We start from the raw sequence: 21,565 nt of genomic DNA on the forward strand, positions 1-21,565 counted from the left end.
AAAAAAAAAAAAAAAAAAAATTATCTGCATTGAGTATATGCACACCAGCCACTTAAGTAAAATAAATTAGTCAATGTATATAATCGAAACACTACCTGAAAGACGATTCCAAAAGAACCTTGTCCAACGATGCGCTCTGCCATATAACTTATGGTCTGAAAGGACATAAAGAAAGAGCTATAAGAGTCTATATTTTCACGTTACACATCACAGAAACCACAACTCTGTCAACTTCTCTTATTAACATAGAAAAATATGGATAAAACCTCAAAACACAAATGTTAAACAAGCAAACCTGTTTAGGCTGGCCATTTTTACCACCAATAGTAGTAACAATAATGTGACCCGTTTCAGTTCCATTCCCATCAACCACAGCTGCTTCCATTTCCTATTAAAAAAAAAAACCAGCAAGAAGAAAACAAGTTAAATCAAAGAAGAGACCAACCCAAACCCAAGTGTGTACAATAATATACTAATTGAATGTGAGAGTTTTTTCAACCTTATCATCTTTAATCTTCATCTCATCAATCCCTTCAGGTAGTTTGTCAGCAGGACATATGGAAGCATTGCTTTGTTTTGTAGCCATAGATGAAGCAGGTAACGTCCCCACAGAAGCCATATCCAACAAATTTTAATTCAATTCGTCAATCTGTTAAAGACCAAAAACACACAAACTCAAAAACATCAGTACATGGTTAAACCCATATCACACAGCCAAAAACTGAAACAAAGATGACCAACAAGCACAGAGACAGTAAAGAAGATCTAAAAGTGAGAAACACCAAAAAAGTATACATACAAACTCCGATCCAGTTAACATAGATTCACACAAAACTACATACAACCTTAAACCCTTCCTAATCTATAAAAACTAAAAAGGTTTGTAGTTTTAGTTCCGGCGCCGTTATACCTGAAAAGTCAGTCTCCGCCGCAAATTCACTTCATCGTTTTGCTTCAGCAGCAACTAGAAACCCTAAAATAAAACTCTTCCTTGCCGAAAATGGCAAATCTCTCTCTTCGTGATTTGTGGTTTCTCTTCTCTCTTCTCTCTGTGTTTGGTTTTTTTTTTATTTATTTTTTATGTTGTGATGGCAGAGAGAAAGCGGAACTCAATAGGTGGTTTCAAAGTTTTAGTTGATAGTTAGTTTTGACGTCCGCGCTCAAGGAAGAGTATCCCAACACGTGGCGTGTTTTGGTTGGAATATCTTAGACTCACGTCATTTGTGTTTGACTGCTTTTAATGGTGTTGAATCTTTTTCATGCGGTTAGGTGTATGGTAAGCTTCTTTAATAGACGGTTAGATTTTTAGTTAGGAAAAGCGATGATATAATCGGACGGTGAAGATTGAGAGGAGTATGGAACGTTAAGAGAAGCGTGGCGTACACACTGATTCACCTTCCTCGCTTTTTCGGTATTGTTGTTTTGTCAGAAAAGGAAATCTGGAATTACGAAATCGCCAAGTCAGCATAAAATAGAAAAGCGACAAGATTTGGTTCCACTAAACGATGTTGTGTCTGATTCGACCGTTGGGTTCATTAAAGGAGATGGGCCTTAAAGGATATGGGCTTGTTATATACTCTTCTCTGATGGATGATCTGTTGAGAATACGCACTTTGGTTGAACAATCATTGGAATTTGATGTGCCAACAAGGCAACAATTAGATAGGATCATAGGAATCACCAATTGTAGATAAATAATGGTTACGACAAAAAGAGTGAATTTCGTACACGATATTAGGCTTAACCATCAGAAAAATTGGCGTTATTCATAGAATTGCGTGCAAATCCCTGCCTGCAAAACATTAATATAGAGAAGTTGACAAAAAAAATAACGCTATTATAAAATTATTTTATACGAATACGAACAGTAGAAAACGTTACATCAAATCACGGGTTAAGATTACACAATGATCAATTTTAAAATATTACGTCTTACGCGAGTTGTTGGTCTTGGCCATACACAAATTCTCAGAGTACTTGAAAAATATTGCTCATGTGACTTGCGCGTTATGACCACTTCATGTGACTTGCTTTGCTATCCAACATTTTTCTCCCGTATGATAAAAACAAAAATTGAACCATCAAAGTATTGCAAAATTAGTCTAATGTTGCCACGTTTACCAATCTCGTTGAAACCAAAAAACAAAAGACATTACCTATTCTGTACTTAAATACATTCAAGATCTTGAGAAAGATCCTTTATTCTTTAACAAACAAAACATGAAGAAAAAAAAGGTATTGAGAAAAAGGACAAGAAATCAGTTACTTGAAGACAAAATTTATATATCACACTTTCAACTGCCAAAGCAAGAGAAAATTAATAAAATAGTAACAAGAATTTCGAATAAAACGAGTGATTAAATTATTCCAATTTTGGTAACCAATAACAGGCTTACCAAGAAGATCATGTAATCATCAAATACTAGAATAATTCAACAGTCAACGCATGGGATGCATACACGTAGCAACATGCTAATCTTATAGCAGCCTATATATCCTTTTACCAGGGACTCATGCACGTGTATCTTCAGGTCACGAGTTTTACTAATTTCATACCTTGAACCTTACTAATATGCTCATAGTTAATTAAACCAGAAATTCCCAGATGTTGGTTTATTCTCTCTATAACAATGAACACAAAACCGTATCGAGCATCATATTGTCTTTGCAACTAATGGATCTTTTGAAAATTTGAGTTTAAGATGACTAAATAGATTTTAAAAGATTCAGTGACACCATAGATTTAACATAAATTACGGTGCTTGATTTAAGGAACTAAACATTAATAAGATTATCTGATGATAAGGTTTACGTGGGATATATACCTGTAATTATATGGCAACTTTTCTTGACTCTTTCGCCATTTTTAGTGATACCTGATAGAAATGGATTTTGGTTTTTATTAAACCGAAGACCTTACCAAGACTGGTTAAGTATCTGACCGGACCCATACTCTGTTACAAACGAAAGCAATCAGTTGTTTTCAGCAACTACGTACTGCACAAAGACCCTCAAGATGAGTAATACAAGAACGAACACTTGAAAACCATTTAATGAAACTTCGAATTAATGCTAGAGAACACTATGTTGTTAGTAGCGACCAAAAGCTGTTCTAGGTAACACGCCTATTCAAGAACAAATTCAACGCCTAATCGTAAGTAAAGATGTTGAAGTTGTATGATGATTTTGAAGAACAAATCAAAGCCAAATCACAAGTAAAGTGATACGGTCAATAGAACAAGCTGATCAACCAAGTAAACCCCATCAGCTTTATTTATTTATTTGCTAATATCATAAAATATAGCAAATGAGGAGAACATGCTTGAAGAGGAAGAGAGTTCCAAGGCCTTTTGTCTTCATCTAACTGTTTAACTGCATCATAGATTTAAAATTCATATGCGTAATAGTGCTTTCCTCTACTTATAAATATGAGCCTCGCTTCACCATTTCCTCTTCATTCCATATCTAAACAAATTCTTATTCAATATTAAAGATGAATAAACTAACCTTGCAGTATCTTTCCCTGAACTTTCTCCTCTTAATCTCCTTAATCTCTTCGAGATTTGGGACTTGTGACGCTAGGCACAGTGTATACTGGAAAGGAAATCGCAGGTCTGTCGCCGAAGGGAAAAGTTCCCCAACAGTCAATGTGCTTGACAATGGCGCAAAAGGTGATGGGACAAGTGATGACACAAAGGTTAGTGAGCATTTCTATGGTTAGCTGCGTAGATAACTGTTTTATTGATATATAATGGAACCGTTTATATCGCAGGCTTTCGAAGATGCTTGGAGGGAAGCTTGTAAGGTGGCAGCGTCAACATTATTAGTTCCCTCTGGTTCTACGTTCCTTGTTGGACCTGTTTCCTTCCTGGGAAAAGAATGCAAAGAGAACATCGTGTTTCAGGTGAAATTTCAAGATAACAAAAACAACGAAATGTTAATTCACACATTTTTAGTTTTATAATCGCGACTGACGTATTTCGATACTGTGCAGCTAGATGGAAAGATCATAGCTCCAACGAGTTCAAGTGCATGGGGTTCAGGTCTCTTGCAATGGATAGAATTCAAATCACTTACAGGAATCACTATAAAAGGAAAAGGAATAATTGATGGACGAGGATCAGTATGGTGGAACAAGTCCCCTGACTATGATCCAGCTGATGAGTCAGAGTCAACAACTGAGAGCGACATGGTAAAAATATACTATATTCAATTTTATTAGCTAACAAAATTGGAAACTCTAGCTTGCAATAACTTTTGCTTCTACTCCTTTTCAACTGTGAAAGGTGAAAGAACAACTGGGTACAAAAATGCCAAAGACTAAACCAACAGTAAGTTATCTTGACTAAATTTCATGGATGGAGTCAAACTCAAATCAACATTTGAAACTTAAATTTTATTTTGATTTACCTTGGTGTGCATGTAGGCTTTGAGGTTCTACGGAAGTAATGGTGTAACAGTCAATGGAATAACCATACAAAACAGCCCTCAAACCCACCTCAAGTTTGATAATTGCATGAGCATTCAAGTGTCTGATTTTACAACTTCATCCCCCGGAGATTCCCCCAACACAGATGGAATCCACCTGCAAAACTCTCAAGATGCCGTTATTTACCGCAGCACGCTGGCTTGTGGTAACCACAGACTTCAAACAAGTCACATTTTATTTAAATTAAAGATATTACAAGTCAACTCATTCTTAATAAGACACTGGAAGTCAAATCATCATGAAGAAAATTAACAATTTCCTTCTTTCTACAGGAGATGATTGTATATCAATTCAAACTGGATGCTCTAATATCTACATACATGATGTAGACTGTGGGCCTGGCCATGGAATTAGCATCGGAGGACTGGGAAAAGACAATACAAAAGCGTGTGTTTCAAACATTACTGTCCGTGATGTCACGATGCATGAAACTACGAATGGAGTTAGGATAAAATCCTGGCAGGTAAATTTTTCCTGTAGAGTCATTTGCATACAGAATAAAGGCAAAGACTGATTGAAAAAAAGCATGTGATAGTTCAAAGATGCTGAAAACTTTTGATAATGTGTATGATAGGGAGGGTCAGGGTCTGTAAAACAAGTTATGTTTTCAAATATTCAAGTCAGCGACGTAGCCAATCCGATAATAATAGATCAATACTATTGCGATGGTGGAGGATGCCACAACGAAACTTCAGCAGTGGCTGTATCAAACATAAACTACATAAACATAAAAGGTACCTACACAAAGCAACCTATACGCTTCGCCTGCAGTGATAGCTTGCCATGCACAGGAATCTCACTGTCGACCATAGAGCTTAAGCCAGCCACAGAAAAAGCTAGCTCACTTGATCCTTTCTGCTGGGAAGCACACGGTGAACTGAAAACACAAACTCTACCACCAATACAATGTTTGAAAACAGAAAAGTCACCAGAAGCTAGTCAGTCTAATAATGATGATTGCTAATACTGGAGCAAGAAATTAAGTAAAAATGTTAAGATAGGCTAAACATTATAGAATTATACGAATAAAGAAGGATTGATTCCTCTTGCTTTGTCTTATACTAGTTTGTATAAATCATTTGCAAATGAAATGTAACATATTGCATGCAAGTGTATTGCATTCTGTTATAGACTACTGGTATTGAATTGGTCATAAGTCAAAACAAGAGGTCCCAACCCATAGCTTAAGGAAGGATTTTATCTGTAAAGAAACAATCTAACAATTATGACTTCATGGACCAGTTATGATAGAACACATCACAAGCAATATAATTCTTTATAGTCCATACATCTGAGGGATGCAAAGTAAATGTACCAAATAAGAAGTAAACAATGTATCAAAAGTCTAATTACCAAAAACTCCAACACAAGTAAACAACTAACACATTTTACTTATAACAAGGTAAACCACGACATGGTTGTAAACGCAGTTTCAAAGCTCAAGCTAATAGGCCAACATTAGATAATAGTGCAAAACAGACGATCTGAATACGTATAATACTCAGCCAAAAAGATTCTGAAATATATGATTTGTGTCTCAACCGTACATCCTGTTTGGGAGATTGGCGTCACATAGCTCCTCTAAAAGCAAACGTGTTTCTTGTCATTGTCTGCTTCCTATACCATAGTTAAATCCTGCAGTGGGATAAAAGAAGAAAAATTTCAGGACAAAAACCCAAGAGAACAAAGTTTAAAATGTCAAACTTGGAAATAATGTTTAACTCATATCCTACACGAAGATGAAAGGGGATTTGAACGAGAATGTCTCATCAACGTTTGCCAAAACCAACTCCTGCTTTCCGTTTTTGTCGAGCTTGTACTCTTTCAGGGCTTGGCAATCCAGTTTTTTCTTCGTATTTCTTTTCTAGGGCCTGTGGTACACTACTTGTCAGGAATATTGTAGAATTTCGATGATAACAAACCTTTTAAGACAATAAACTACTTAACGTAAAGATGTTCACCAAAGTCACTACTTAGATGCAAAGGGTGATTTATCCACGAGAAGTATTGTAGCTTAAGACTCTGTCCTATTACAGTTTTACTCACCTCTAGCTCTTCACGAATGCTATCAAGAACTTGATCCGTCATTCTGTCGAAGAAGAGCACTCCCTGTACTTGACAACAGATTGTTCCATCAGACCGTAACGAGGACTTGCAAGTGATACTCACATACAGCAATACCAAAAACCTCCATGAAAAACAAGTAAAAGTGCATGCTCAGTAACAACCGCGAGTAAATGAGGCCACTTTTCAGTGTTTTATCTGGTTTCTTCAAATTGTATATATACACAACTGCAGCCATTCAAATAAATGTATTTTCTGTGTGTTTTTCTTGCTATATAATCAAAATGAAAGTGGAGAAAGAACCTCCAGATGGTCGTATTCGTGCTGAAAGATCCGTGCAGGTAAACGTGATAGACTGATTGAAAATCTTGCGCCAGTAATGTCCCTTGCATCAATCTTGACAGATTGTGGTCGCTGAAAGCAAAAACACAACCAATAAAAACTGAATGAGCAAATGAATTGAGACACAAAATTTGGTGAAAAAAGTAATTCAATTGAGAAAGGGTGGACATACAACTACTTCAGCATAAATCCCTGGGAAGGATAGGCACCCTTCATCAAACGGTACTAACTTATCGGAAAATTTGTTGATTTTTGGATTAACAAGAACAATTTCTTCTCCTTCACCAGGCTCCCCAGCTGGATTAAACACCATGAGCTGAACATTGAGACCTACTTGAGGTGCTGAGAGCCCAATGCCATCAGTTCTGTCCAATAGCATGTAATCACAGTATCATTCTGTGTTTGTCTTTGTTACTATGTACTAAGTAGTAGGACTTACTTGTACATAACATCAAACATAGCATCAACCAAGTTCTTCAAATTCTCATCAAAAACAACAATCCTCTTGTTTTTAGCCCTTAGTATAGGATCCGGATACTCAACAATTTTCAAAGGCGTCTCAAATTCAAGATCAGAAGCTTCATAAATCCCAAACAAACGTATATATCAATTAAAAGAAAAAAAATGTAGAAAAAAATACAAATCATACATAAAAAAAAAAAAAAAAGATGAACTAGAGTATAAATAACAGATAGGGAAATTACCCGAAGCTATTTCATCATCTTCTCTGCGCGAGACGCGTTTTACTGCAGCTCGGACCGGTGATGTCAAAGGTGTGCTCCGGTCCACGGCGGAGGAAAACATTACGGTGGATTTGAGCCGATCATAACCGGGGGATAGAGTAGAACCTCGGCGAGATAAAACCGGTAGGAGTAAGCGAGAGAGCGGTGGAGCTCGGAGGAAGCAGTTACATACCGCCATGGCTAGGAGAGGAAGAGCAAGTTTCAGCTACTGGAGAAAGCAAATTTGAGTGGAGAGTAAGTAAAAAAAGATTGGGTAAGAGAATTGTAGTCTGGAATTTTAAGTGGATTCCGAAATACTGATATATTATAGGGACGAATTTGAAAATAAAGATAAATAATATACCAATATCGATGAATATTCTATTTTTAGAGTTTTCTGTGAGGGAGAGAGAGATTGTCTCTTCGAAACTCACGGGCTAGCTTCTTCTTCTACATACAACAGATCCCTTCTTTGGAGCTTCTTCTTCGAAAAGGTAAACAAACTCTCACACCATTCTTCATCGATTCAAATCCTGTATCTTCCTTTTTTTCTCAAAACATCTCTGGTATGTTGAGTTTTTTAATCTCGATCGTCATTAAGAGTATCAAAAGCTAAAGATTTAGAATTGATTTATTTGGTCGTTGGAGATTGTTTAGAAATAGAAACGTTGTTGTTGACCTGATCGTGTTTACTAATCTGAACTTGTGTTGCAGAGAGAGAGAGAGAGAGAGAGATTTGAATCGTGTTTTTTGGTACAGGAATATAGCTTAAAGGAAAATGGGGCTTAATTTCACAAAGTTGTTCAGCAGGCTATTTGCCAAGAAAGAAATGAGGATTCTGATGGTAGGTCTCGATGCTGCTGGTAAGACTACTATCTTGTACAAGCTCAAGCTTGGCGAAATCGTCACCACCATCCCTACCATCGGTTAGTTTTTTAAGAATTCTTCCAATCATAGTGTTTGTTGTCAATGTGTATTTAGAGATCTTCCTCTTTTGTAATTCACTCCTGCTCTTTGCTTCTCAAAAATTTTGATGTTGAAGAGGTTTTTATTTCCAGGATTCAATGTGGAGACTGTTGAGTACAAGAACATCAGTTTCACTGTTTGGGATGTTGGGGGTCAAGACAAGGTAATATATTTTAAAAGTCTTGCCTAGATCCATAGTATGGTGTCCTCGTAATACAAGTACTGATCTTTTGTGTTGACTGGTTATATATATGTATCATGAAAGCACAATTTGAATAGTAAATCTCTACCTTCACCTGTATTTTTTTTAGTCTCCGCGTTCATTATCTATTAGTGTTTGTCTTCTTCTTTCTTCTCTGGTTATTTGACATTATGAAAGCAACTTCCTCGAAAAAACAGATTCGTCCCCTGTGGAGGCACTACTTCCAGAACACTCAAGGTCTTATATTCGTGGTTGATAGCAACGACAGGGACCGAGTTGTGGAGGCGAGGGATGAGTTACATCGCATGTTAAATGAGGTCAGCTTTCTTTCTGGTTTTTCCTCTTGTATCACAGTAAGATGGGAACACCTTTCCGTAGTCTGATTTTAACCCTGTTTGCAGGATGAACTGAGGGATGCTGTCCTTCTTGTGTTTGCCAACAAACAAGATCTTCCCAATGCAATGAATGCTGCAGAAATAACTGACAAGCTTGGTCTTCACTCTCTTCGCCAACGCCATTGGTAAAGTTATCTTCTTTCTAGAATTCAATCTTAATGTGGTTAGATTGATCACACAGTGTGGTAGAATTCTTCTTATGTTTTTCTTTTTAACAGGTACATTCAAAGCACATGTGCCACATCTGGCGAAGGTCTGTATGAAGGCCTTGATTGGCTCTCCAACAATATTGCTAGCAAGGTAACTAAATTACCGCTTTTTGTATAATTAAATATACTGTAAAAAGGAACACTCTTTTGAAAGTATTGATGCCCTTAAATAACAGCCATAGAGATTTTAGGTTGTATGCTTATCATAACTGAGTAGATCTTTGAATTGAGGGAACTCACTTACCTGAGCCACCAAACGGTTGCAAACCCCATGGCTGAAGCAGCCCTTGCTTTGTGTCTGGAGATCACGGATGTATCATCTATATTTATTCTCTTACTTGAAACCCACCGATTCCAAACTCTCGCAATGATTGTATATTCATGTATGTGTTATAATCATGAATATTGATCAAACCTTCATTTTGATTCGAGTAGGCATGATGAAGCTGCTGGAATACTTTTTTGCACTTGGAAGAGACCATTAGTGATTGTGGAGCAGAAAGAATGGAGAAGAAAGAAGTATAATGTCTGATTTTACAATGGTTTATAGTATCCGTTTATGTTTGTGTCATTGTGTGTGCGTGTAGTTTCTAAACCCACCTCAACCTTTTAACTTTTACCGTTTTGTTTGTAACTAAAGCTTATGGAAATGTTCTTCATAACCAGTAGATATATTACCTTTTTCTACTTATATAATGTCATAACGTATTCTCTTGGTTTTTTGAACGCTTGTAAAACCTAATCAAATATACTACGCATGAGAGCTCAGTGTGGTCCAACGCAACAGTAAGTAGATTCATGTTCCAAAAGAGTTGGGCATACATGAGAGCCAATATGGTGATTCTCAAGAAAACTCGACCTTGATCTCGCATTTGGAAGAAGCTCTACAAAGCATTAGCAAATCCGTGCTGAGCCGCAACTTTTCTTTGTCATCTTTTGCGGGGGCGCAAACTTTGACGAGCTCAAGACATGACAACTCCTCCAAGAAACGCTTCATTTGGTCCAGCTCTTTGATACTTCCTTCGTACTCTGTTATTTCTAAGACCTTCACAGGACATGAAGATAAACGAGAACATCCTAAGAAGCATTCGCAATCAGATACAGGATTATCATGGCGCAAGAAACCCTGAAGCAAGAGAAATGTTTATTATAGAAATTGTAAACTGCGTTTTGTCCAACAATATTTTCGGGTTTTTGGATCATACCTTGATGACAAGAGTGTGTAGATTTGGAGCTTTCTTCAGCAGAGATGGTAGAGACGAAACAGATGAACAGAAGTCCACTTCAGATGTGATTGTTAAATGTAAGAGGTTTGCGAACACAGGCATTGCTTCATGGAAGATCCCATAAATCTAAAACAAAAATAAAATGAACTAGTCATCATCAACAAATTGCAATCTTCTTTTGGATCAATAACATTTTTCTATAGTTAACCATTACAGCAAGAAGCAAAACAGTTACCTCCACAGTTTCAGGACATAATAAGTTGAGGATCTCGACATTTCTTAATCCGGTAATCAGATTCGATGGATCGCAATTATCAGGACCTCCCTCTTTCATTGTAAGCCCGAGCTTAGCTTCAACAAGAGAGTCAAGGTTAACAACTGGATACCGAAGCTGAACAAAATCAGAGTATTCCAAGTAGACAAGATTTGGATTATCAAAACTCATGCTCCCCAACTCAACACTAAAACCGATACATCCAATGGTAAGTCTCTTAAGGGTTGGACAGGAGAAGATGTGAGAACATTTCCAAAGTTCCCACGCAATATAAATCATGATCAACTCCTCAAGTAAAGGGCAAGCAGAGATAAGCTTTTCAAATGCGTCAAGGTTATAAAATTTAACGAAATGAAGAGAGATAATCTTAAGAGCTGGAAGAGAAGCATTCACAGGAAGCATAGGAATTTCAAAACGAGTCAGTTTCAGCTTAACAAGTGTCTTGCAAGCAAAGACCTCGAAGATTAATGGATCATGAGCTTTTGCGTCAAGATGAAGATCCAAGACACCACGGTTCAGCACATTACATATCCAACGGTTGGTATGAGCTGAGCCAACACCAAGTCGACATTTCAGAGTGAAACTCTTTATGGCGGAATTGCCTGAAACAGCCAACACTCGATCCACGAAATCCATGAAATATCGTCGGTGATCAACGAAAGGCAAGAATTTTCTTGGTTTGGTAAGGGACAAATGGAGATGTGGTGTGAAGGCAAACATATCACGCCATCTCTTGGAGAGAACCGAAGTTGAAGCAGCTTCATCTATCGAGAGGAAAGACAAAATGCGGATAACAATCCCATCTGGTAGATCGCTGATCCTATCCATTCTTTCGCTTACAAAACCCTTTCTACTAAAGGCAGCATCATCGGAGAAACATCATAGCATTACACTACTTGAAGATGAGATTAGAAAACTTCGGCACCAGAGGAAACATTCCACAGTTTTACTTTAGACGTGCGTTCCAAAACTAGTGTTCGGACGTGGTCAGCCAGTAGTCAAGAGATAACAAAAATTTAAATATCCGTCCAGATTTTGGTTTTGTTTCTATTTGGCATTATAATTAATTTCAAAACTGAATCTAATATATATTATGTAACAGATCAAACCCATATATGAAAAACATGGAAGAGTCGAAAGATTAACACAACAAATGAAAGAGCGTTTTGTTTTCATGACTTAGAAAATGAACACAAGTAATAAACTATATATGATGCTGTTTTGTTTATCCATCGAATATCTATTACAGGACGCACTTACTAGATCAATCGAAAGAGTTTTGCAACTATTTTCTTCTTCTGTACTGCAACACACCATTTATTGTCTCTCAAAAGCTAGCGGGATTCAGCAGACATGAGCTCACCGCATGGTGTTTGTGTTGCTTTTGGAATTTAGTCATCAGCTGGATCTTGTGGAGATTCTTCAGCACTACGTTTGATTGTAATGACTGGACATTCTGCATGCTTCACACAAAATTCACTCACAGTTCCAACAAATACCCTGTCCAATAGAACACAAGTGTTGAATCAATAGTCTGTGATTTTAAGCATAAGCAAGTTAACACGATTACGGCAGTATAAAGTCTAAAGCATATGCAGTGTTTGATGCATATGACCACACCTAGTAAAATAAACTGCAACCCTACCGGCTATTTCATTGAATTCTAATAAGATAACTCATTTTTGATCTGTATTTTTTCCCAAAACCAGCAATAGAAACTTTTAAATCTTCCTTGATTGGCATTTTCAAATCGAAAACATGGTTCTGGGTGGTGGTGATATAATCTATGCCAAAGTTTATTGATACAGGTCTAACTATAAAGAAATGATAAGTCTACTAGAGGCGAGTGTGAGAATTGAACATACTTTTGGAATGGGCCGAGACCACGACTTCCCACAACCAGAAAATCTGGCCTGACCCGCCTCACTTCATGGCATATCACTTCCGTGGGATCACCTTTCCTGATCCAGGCCTCGCACCCAACCTACAAGTTTCAACAACTTACATGTATGAGAACCAACAAAAGTTTATTGTGATACATACAAGTAAGGGGCATAAAGAACATGAGTTAAAGAGTCATTTACCCCAATCTCATGACATTTATTAACGAAAAACTCAAGAAGGTGAAGTCCTTTAGCCTTGTTACGCTCCCTCATTTGTCGGAAATCATCAGGAGATGCATATATGCTGTCCATGTCATCAAAACCTAGTTCCCAATTCATGATCAAAACAAGTAAAATCACCTTTTCATTACATATGCTATCAAACAAACCAAAAAAAACTTGGCAATATATCGCATTGTTTCTCAATCAAGGGTAAAAAGGAACAGCATATAAAAAAGTAACATCATGAAGGAACCCTGTTCTGTAATATTTCTAAGCAAATCCAAAACACAATCAACTAACACAATGAGTAATCCCTAGCATCGAGCCTTGAGAACATATAGAAACACACCAAATTTAGCCTCAGACTCAAATTCCAAATATCAAGAAATTCATAATTAGACGATCGAGAGAGGGGGAGAAGTAAACCATCTTCGTCCTGAACTTGAACGTGGAGCAAGAGAAGCTTGAAGCCAGAGGTATTGGACCGAACGATCTTCTTCAGCGTCCACTCAAACGCCTTTTTGCTGCTAATCGACGCGTGCGGATAGCCTTTGAGAGTCGACTCGTTCACCGCCACCATCACTCGAGTCGGCTCGCTCTCCATATCTTTCACCAACTCGTTCTGTCTCTCTCTCTCTCTCTCTCTCTCTCTCTCTATCGATCGTTTTACTAAAGGCGGGGGAAGAGCGAGCGAATGAACTGAATGAAACACACACAACTATGTCAGGCACAAGCAAAAAGGTGGAAAGGGTATTGTGCGCGGTCGGTGCACATTAGAGCACGATAACATCATTATTTTGGGTGACAACTACAATGCGCACGGTCGGTTACGAGCAGACCTTTTTGTTTTGTTAGTGGGTCTCATATCTAGGCCCAACAATTAATTATACTAATGAACGGGCCCGTTGATTGATATATAAATATCCGAATTATTGTACTTTCTATGATACTTGGAATTTGAGTTATTGGCTAGCTTGAGTTTAATGATTTTTATTATTTTTTTTATTTTTTTATAAAGGAATTTAAGTATTTAATAAATATGAATATGATTAGAATCATTTAATTAAAATAGTGATTTATGAAAACAAGCGTTACGATATCCAAATTTCCATTAAGACTATAATTTTATTTAATAACATTACAAGTATATGAAAACGAAAGCTTGGTAATAGTATAATTAAAACAATATCAACAAACTAATAACATAAGAATACATATATAGAGAAATTAAGAATCCATATACTAATAATAACAATGAGGTTTAAATATTATCACGTCTAGTGTTATATCTTATATGAATCCAAACTTTAACGTTAGGACTAGGAGTCTCTATAAAAATGCGAAAACACTTGTAACTTCTAACCAGTATCCGGGCCCTTCAGGATATTTTGATTGAGTGAACAATTTTTGCAGGTGTGTATTATCATTAATGCGGTTTTTGGTATTAGATGATCGAAACGTCTTATTGCGAATACGCTCAATAACGAAATCTATCATATAGAGAACACATAATTTAACTAAAAGATTCACATTATATATTATATTTATTCGAATATAACTAAAATTTCTACAAATTGATCATCATCAATCATTGAATTCCAGTGAAGGAGACTCTACCAAATCCAAGATGACCAATCTGATACAACTCTAACCACACTCTCTCGGCTTCAACTCTTGCACTTATTCTCGACTCATCATGATCTCCTCCTCCTTTAACCGATGTCGTTTTCTCCCCGTTCTCTTCCTCCTCCTCCTTTGTCAAACTCCCATCTCTCTCTACCACAAACCGGTGATCATCATAATCTCCGCCGCCATAACATCCTCCTCCGCCACCACCACCACCGCATCCGCATTTCTCGCCCCCCTCCGTTGTCTCAAACCGGAGGTGATGATGGTTATTATTATTATGATGATGATGAAACTGATCATCTCCACCATTGATCTTTCCGCGCCGTTGTCTTCTGTTGTGAGGTAGCTTCTTCCGCTTCTTCTTGTTCTTCCGGCCGCCGCCTAAACACCGTCGTCCTATCATCCACGGGACCTTGACGAAAGTAAGAGTAAGAAGGTTGATGATCGCACATGGACAGCAACAAAGCGCAACACAGTCAGCAATAGCAGCCGCCGCCCACGACCGGCATCTCTTGCCTGAGCATTTGGTATCGTCGCCGCCGTGGTTGTAATGCCGTCGTCGACGGTTGTCCTCGTCGACGGCGTCGTTTTGACAGTGGGTCCCGCCGTGGTTTCTACGTGAAACTCGATGCGGGTTTTCCTCCATCAGCAGAAAACAAAATCTTGCTACAATCAATAAATAAACAGAGAAAGAGAGTTTAGTCACTAGACTGTATATGTAGTAGTAGTATTAAATTTATGGATCAAAGTTTGAAAAAAAAGTGTTTTTGCTGATACAAGTTGATACGTATAGGAAATAGTAAAAGATTTAGAAACAAAAAAAAAAAAATACTACAGAGAGATGTTTTAGGAAACAACAACTCGAGATTTTCCATGCACTTTCACTTAATGACTCCAGACAGTTCAGGTTTTTTAGATTCATTACTCCCTCACGCTCTCCTTTCGTGTGCGTGTAAACCACGACATAAACCGACTTCGTCAAATACTTTAAAAGTTTAAACTACTGATTTGGAAGAAAACAAAAAATACGGTTTAGACGGTTTGCTGACTTTTGTCTAATGACGCTGGTTTATTAATTTGAAGGAGCGCGTGGGAACGGATCTATATTAGTTTTACCATTGAAAATATTAAAGATTTTGAAAAGATTTAAAAATGAACTTCGTCTAGGGATATGTAATGAACTAATGATTCTATTCGAGGGGGCTCTGTGAGCGGGCTTGAAGTTTTTTTTTTCCTTTTGTTAATTTTGGTTTCAACTTTTAAGTAAGGCTCAAAAAGTTGTATTGGATTTAGCATTTTATTTCATGTTGTATGATCGAAATGGTCATTTACAATTATAAATTATAATTTGAAGATAAGCGACATTCAAAAAAAAAATTGGAAAATTGTTGTACCAACAAAAAGTTATGGTTATGACTATTATAAAATGATTAAATTAATAATTAAAGATTCATAAGTTAATGTAGTAACGTGGATGGTTAGTGGGAAGGATTCTTTTTCACGTGGATTGCCGGCTCTTCTTATGGCCCAATTACTTGAACCGTAATAAAATACAGCTTTATGATTTAGATTGTGAGGGGCATTTACAGTTTAGTCCTCCTACTTAACTTATGAAACGATTGTATAATCGATAGCCTAGGGCTATCTGTAAAATAATAGTCCTAGAAAGTCTAATAGGAATCTCCCCGCAATAATTTTTAGTAAACGATACTAATATAGTATTATGAACTGAGTAGTACTTATTAATGGGCTATTGAATTGATCATGAATATGTTACTTCTGTTACTGTACTTAAGATGTTGCTTTTGACTCCTGCAAAGGTTTTAGAGTAATTTATACTATATTTCTGCTTTATCTTTATGAAAGCGAAAATCGTAATCGAATATTTTCATATTTACACCATTTTTACAAACCATCATAGACTCGTAGTATTTGCTTTCGTGTTTAGTTTGGATTTGTGTTTAACAGATTGAAAACAAGCAAACAATTTTTTTTTTTTTTGTCAACAAACAAATATTTTGATTTTCCTTTTCCATTTTTATCGGAGTGGGACCTAGTACTATTGTCCCTTTTCACTTGTATAAGGTAAAAAGTGCAAAATGGTGGGTAAAATTTAAAAGTGTAATTCGCATGTTTATATGTACCCTATATATATTTGTATATATCGATATCTTTGTTAAAAGCTCACTTCATTATCTATGGAAATTTTCATTAAAAAAACCATAAATTAAATTAATTATGACACACATGCAACTTTAAAATCGGACAAATCAAACATGTTACTAGGGTTAATTAATTATAAATAAATGAAGCTCTTCGGAGATTTTTGAATCAACGGTGAGCTCTATAGCTAAGTAAGATTATATATAATCGTAGTCAAGACTCAAGACCATAATCGTAACTGGAATTTATAGAAATTGACCCCAACTAAGAAACGCCAATCGAAAATGATGAGTCATAAGAGAAATGTAGAGATCGTAATGGATCATTACCTTGGAGAATTCCTTAATTTGCTTTCTTTCCGGAAATCTATAAACGATCTACAGGATTACATTTTCATTTGCTATGTTGTGTTTTGCTGTGTATATTGTAGTAATCGTAAGATATGATTTGTGGTGTTATGTGGTTTTAGTCTTTGGTGTGATGGATATGGTAAAGGAATGAAGGAGAAAATGGAGAAGAAGTATAAGGAGAGGATTAAGGAAGATGTTTCGGTCAAGCAAATGCTCCATTTATACATATATACTTCTATTGCTCTCTCTCTCCTGTGTCCTGTGTGTGTGTATATATTTTTATAAAACTCTCTATCAGAGACCTACACACACATATATATATATATTCACGTGTACGGAGCTTAGTAATTTATAGTTACATTTTTTTTTATTTTAGCAGCTGAGTAATAATCTATTCGAATGAGTTAAACTGTTTCCATATGCTTAACTGTTGTTATAAAATCCGCCTAAAAAGTAAAAACTTACGACTTAGGTTAACCAAAACTTACGACTATTATTTGTTATTAGCAGTGTTCAAGAAAGCGGACTAGGCGGCCGCCTAGGCGCCGTCTAGACGCTAGACGCTCAGCAGACGCCTAAATGACCGCCTAACCCGCTTAAAATTACATACATTTTATTTTAATATTTATTTTTTATTTTTAAATTACATATAATTAAATTATTATGTTTTATATCTATATACGTAATTATAAACATTTATATGTTGTTAGTATAACTTAAATAAATGTATTTTTCTTACCATTGTTTATAATTTATAAATTTTTTATTTTTATAACATATATTTTAATATAATTATATATATATAATGTTTTATGTTGTAAACGCTTAAACCGCTTAAAAACCGTCTAGGCCCCGACTAAGCATTCTAGGCGCTAGGCGTTGGATCACCGCCCAGATTCCGCCTAGCGTTTTCTTGAACACTGGTTATTAGTTTTGAATATCTATTATTTTACAGGCGATAAATATAAATCATATTAAAAGCCGAGAAATGTGTGATATGTTCAGAGATTCAGCGATTTACGATAATGATATTCAAATAGATACAAATATCTATATAAGTGCAAATTAGTACATACCAACGAGTTAACGAGTAACGAGAATGGGTACTTAAATTTGAAACAAAATAATGATCTCCCAAGCAAAATAGTAGTTTTTTATCGCATTTATACAGTATATAAATATAATACATTTTTTTTTGGTAGGAAGTATATAATACAATATAATAATGTATGAGGGTGGCTAAGTATTTTTAAATGATACGATGATGTAGCTATGACTGGATATATATTTTCAATCAATGAATATATCATACTAATAAGAATATTCGCGTTTTTTTCTAAATAATTCGACTTTATGTACGTGTACAATATATTTAATATATATATATATATATATATATATATAAAGCTTTTCCTATTTATAGGTATGTTACGTAGTAGCTGAGCATACAAAATTACAGTTTTCTAAGGTTTTAATTTGGTATGATGGCCTATTATAGGCGATTTCTGGAGGAAACCCTTGAGGAATATAAAGAACCGAGAAATGTACTATAGTAAAACATTAATTGGTAAATGGTAAATGGTAAAGGAAAAAAGATTGCTACCTACACTATCCGAGAATGCATGGTAACATATGCCAAGTATAATATTGTACTCTCAACTACACGAAGTAGATGTATTGCATAACTACATGCATGAACTATATGACGTCATGTGGTTAACACCATAAACATACAATTCCGATACACCGGTTGAGTGACTCCGGCGTTAACCAAAATTGACCAAAAAAATATTCTAATTTTTTTTATGTATACTATTAAAAACCAAAAATATTAAATTGCTATATGAAATAGTTTATAGTTTTTTTTAAATTAACACATATTTTATATTATATAACTAAATATTTTGTTTACATCTTTAATGTATACATTCTTATAATTAGTAATTTTTATTTTGAAGCTAAACTAATAGTCAACTTTTTTACAGTCAAATATATTGTTTTGCAAAATCATTTTTTTGATCTTCTATCTTCTATATATTAAAAATAAATATTGTGTTTTTTTGTTGTTTACAATCAAATATATTGCTTTATTAAATAAAAAATGTATTTAAATAAATCAAATAATAAGTTGATGTTTTTAATTGCAATAGAAAAAATTAACTATTATAAGACTGGATGAATTAACATATATACAATATATTTTCTATTGCAAAACTTAATAAAATTGAAATGAAAAAGCCTTAATATTTTTTCTGATATTATAATAATTCTTAATAAAAGTGAATTATAAAAAATTTCAATAGTTCTAATGATTTTGATATGTATTGGGTTTGGTTCTAAGTATTTTTGTTGTAGAAATTTTTTTGTGGTTGAGAATATTAAATAATATTAATTTTCTATTTAGATAAATTAAGTAAGAAGTTGATGTTTTTAAATTAATAATGTTAAAATAAGTAGTTTTCTTATTTGATTTATTACAACAGGATTATCTGGTTTGAATTTAAGTTATAATATCTTATGAATGATTTTTATTTCAATTTTATTTAAGTTTTGGAATTGAAAAAAATGTAACTATTATAAGACTAAATGAATGGAATATATATATATATATATATATATATATATTTATAATATATCTTTATTTTGGATCCATATATATATTTAATTGTAAAACACCATAAATGATTCCTAAATAATTCAATTTTTTTTTTTTGGTTTCTAATACTAAAAACAAAAAAAAATTGTATATTTTTATTGGTCAACATCAGTCAACGCCGGTCAATATTGGTCAACACCGGATTCTGATGAACAGTATACCCGAATAAGATGGTTGTGATGTTGAGCACATGACATCATATAGTTGGTATATGTGGTCATGCAATACATATATTTTGTGTAGTTGAATATACATTTCTAAATTTGGCATGTGTGATCATATATTGTGATATAGTTTGTGTAGATGATTATCTTTTTTCCAATGGTAAACGTTAATGTAATCAGATTTTTTTTTCTTGATCTATTACATTACATGACTTAATTACTCTTAAAAAATGTAGTTTTTGTCTCGAACGGTACTTGATATTATGACTGTGAAATGAAACTATTATTACCTGCGAGTAAAATTCGGAATCAGACATGCATGTAACTTCTTAAGAGTTAAAACTAGCTAGATCTCTCGTTACTTTACAAACAATTACATTGTGATCCCGAATATACGCATTTTAGCAAATAATGTCATATCTTAAATAGAAGTTCGCGAAATATTCCAATTAGCATATAATGGCCTCGACAACATGAGGATTGAAAATTGAACTACAGGGGCGGATCTACATGGAAGGTAGGTAGGGCACGTGCCCACACAACGTTTTAAAATTAGTTTAATTGATGAATAAACAATAATGTAACTTCGCCCATTTGGTTAAGGTTGCCTTAAGCTATAGAAGAGGTGAAGGGTTCGATGCCCATCAGTTGCAGTTTTTTTCTCATTTCAAAAATGTTAAGTTATATTTTCCATGTTTTTTATTATTGTTTTTTTTTTTGGGTTGAATATGATGGGTGGCCAAGACTATTTTTTCTTCTAGCTCCGCCATTACATTATAAAACATTGTTATAGACGATAGTTAGGGGGTCGACACTTCCATGGATCTATTCAAAATTATTAATGTTTGATTATTATTATTTTTTTAACTCTATAAGAAAAAGAAAAAAACAGACTTTCCATTTAAAAAAGTGCTAGTATTGTATATTTGTGTTATAACTACCATAGGCTAGCGGGATTTAATTTAATTAAAGGTTAGATATGTTAAACAGCTTGAAAATTATAGTATTTTTCTCTTAGTTTCACATAGTTGTAATTTGTAAACCGGTTCGAGTTGTGAGTGATAGTAGTATGAAACCATTACTAACGAGTTTTTGTACGAATTTATAGAAATTATCGGAGCTTGGTGTTTGATGAGTCCCGAAGACAGAGAGAATCAAATCATGGGAACTCGGCCCAATTTATGTTGCTTTCCATGCATTTTCACAACAATTTTGTAGTATATCTTTATATATAACACTAAATAAAAAGAACAAATACCTAAATTAGAAAATGTGAATTCATTTACTAATATATTGAGTGACTTCTAAGCAAATCTGTAACATTTCATTACTAAATTTGTGCATAAAACTAAAAGTATGCTAGAGTAGAGTATGCACTCAATTAGGTTGCGTTCAATGATGGATGTAAAGTACGATGGTATTAGTGCCATGAATACGTACATTAAAGTTCATACATTTCAGTGATGCATTGAGGAGTTGGTACATACTACGTAGTTATTGCAGAGTTGGTATATGTTAAATATTCAAATAGTTTAATTTCACACCTTTTTAACTTATTTATTATCAGCATAACTCTCTACAATTGTTGATTACTCCGTGCTTTTAAAAA

The 21,565-nt window shown here is 34.9% G+C and overlaps 7 protein-coding genes across 8 annotated transcripts in view; 2 read left to right on the plus strand and 5 right to left on the minus strand.

Annotated features, from left to right (window-relative positions):
- Positions 1-1,109, minus strand: part of LOC104735482 (shaggy-related protein kinase epsilon) — a 3,451-nt gene extending 2,342 nt beyond the window's left edge. Inside the window, exons 1-4 of the mRNA XM_010455290.2 lie at positions 911-1,109; positions 500-649; positions 296-388; positions 96-155 (exon numbers count right to left, since the gene is read on the minus strand). Coding sequence (XP_010453592.1) covers positions 96-155; positions 296-388; positions 500-619 — 273 coding nt within the window. The 5' untranslated portion in view covers positions 620-649; positions 911-1,109. The remainder of the gene's footprint in view (positions 1-95; positions 156-295; positions 389-499; positions 650-910) is intronic.
- Positions 1,852-5,949, plus strand: LOC104735483 (polygalacturonase At1g48100-like). Its single transcript, XM_010455291.2, has 7 exons — positions 1,852-3,697; positions 3,773-3,904; positions 3,995-4,192; positions 4,287-4,331; positions 4,427-4,634; positions 4,762-4,952; positions 5,064-5,949. Exons 1-7 carry the CDS (start codon positions 3,494-3,496, stop codon positions 5,451-5,453), a joined length of 1,368 nt encoding a protein of 455 aa, XP_010453593.1. The 5' UTR covers positions 1,852-3,493; the 3' UTR covers positions 5,454-5,949.
- On the minus strand, positions 5,745-7,889 carry LOC104735484 (peptide deformylase 1B, chloroplastic/mitochondrial-like). The gene is made up of 7 exons (XM_010455293.2): positions 7,600-7,889; positions 7,335-7,473; positions 7,068-7,260; positions 6,857-6,967; positions 6,536-6,598; positions 6,223-6,360; positions 5,745-6,124 (listed from the first exon to the last, which is right to left on the minus strand). The coding sequence occupies exons 1-6, from the start codon at positions 7,814-7,816 to the stop codon at positions 6,259-6,261; spliced, it is 825 nt and encodes a 274-aa protein (XP_010453595.1). The 5' UTR covers positions 7,817-7,889; the 3' UTR covers positions 5,745-6,124; positions 6,223-6,258.
- On the plus strand, positions 8,004-10,078 carry LOC104735485 (ADP-ribosylation factor). 2 transcript variants are annotated; one of them, XM_010455294.2, is made up of 7 exons: positions 8,004-8,111; positions 8,377-8,543; positions 8,676-8,746; positions 8,983-9,102; positions 9,187-9,305; positions 9,399-9,480; positions 9,825-10,078. In XM_010455294.2, the coding sequence occupies exons 2-7, from the start codon at positions 8,396-8,398 to the stop codon at positions 9,828-9,830; spliced, it is 546 nt and encodes a 181-aa protein (XP_010453596.1). In that variant the 5' UTR covers positions 8,004-8,111; positions 8,377-8,395; the 3' UTR covers positions 9,831-10,078. The 2 variants fall into 2 exon arrangements, with proteins under 2 accessions (XP_010453596.1, XP_019090654.1); XM_019235109.1 differs by having other exon boundaries at positions 8,007-8,111; positions 8,332-8,543.
- Positions 10,234-11,717, minus strand: LOC104737992 (F-box/LRR-repeat protein At3g58980-like). Its single transcript, XM_010458232.1, has 3 exons — positions 10,851-11,717; positions 10,595-10,741; positions 10,234-10,515 (listed from the first exon to the last, which is right to left on the minus strand). The coding sequence occupies exons 1-3, from the start codon at positions 11,715-11,717 to the stop codon at positions 10,234-10,236; spliced, it is 1,296 nt and encodes a 431-aa protein (XP_010456534.1).
- On the minus strand, positions 12,004-13,768 carry LOC104735486 (universal stress protein A-like protein). The gene is made up of 4 exons (XM_010455295.2): positions 13,421-13,768; positions 12,974-13,095; positions 12,755-12,873; positions 12,004-12,389 (listed from the first exon to the last, which is right to left on the minus strand). Exons 1-4 carry the CDS (start codon positions 13,596-13,598, stop codon positions 12,281-12,283), a joined length of 528 nt encoding a protein of 175 aa, XP_010453597.1. The 5' UTR covers positions 13,599-13,768; the 3' UTR covers positions 12,004-12,280.
- LOC104735487 lies at positions 14,503-17,330 on the minus strand. The gene is made up of 2 exons (XM_010455296.2): positions 17,116-17,330; positions 14,503-15,289 (listed from the first exon to the last, which is right to left on the minus strand). Exon 2 carries the CDS (start codon positions 15,267-15,269, stop codon positions 14,583-14,585), a length of 687 nt encoding a protein of 228 aa, XP_010453598.1. The 5' UTR covers positions 15,270-15,289; positions 17,116-17,330; the 3' UTR covers positions 14,503-14,582.

Source organism: Camelina sativa, chromosome 13 (assembly GCF_000633955.1).
Source record: "Camelina sativa cultivar DH55 chromosome 13, Cs, whole genome shotgun sequence".
Taxonomy (NCBI): Eukaryota; Viridiplantae; Streptophyta; class Magnoliopsida; order Brassicales; family Brassicaceae; genus Camelina; species Camelina sativa.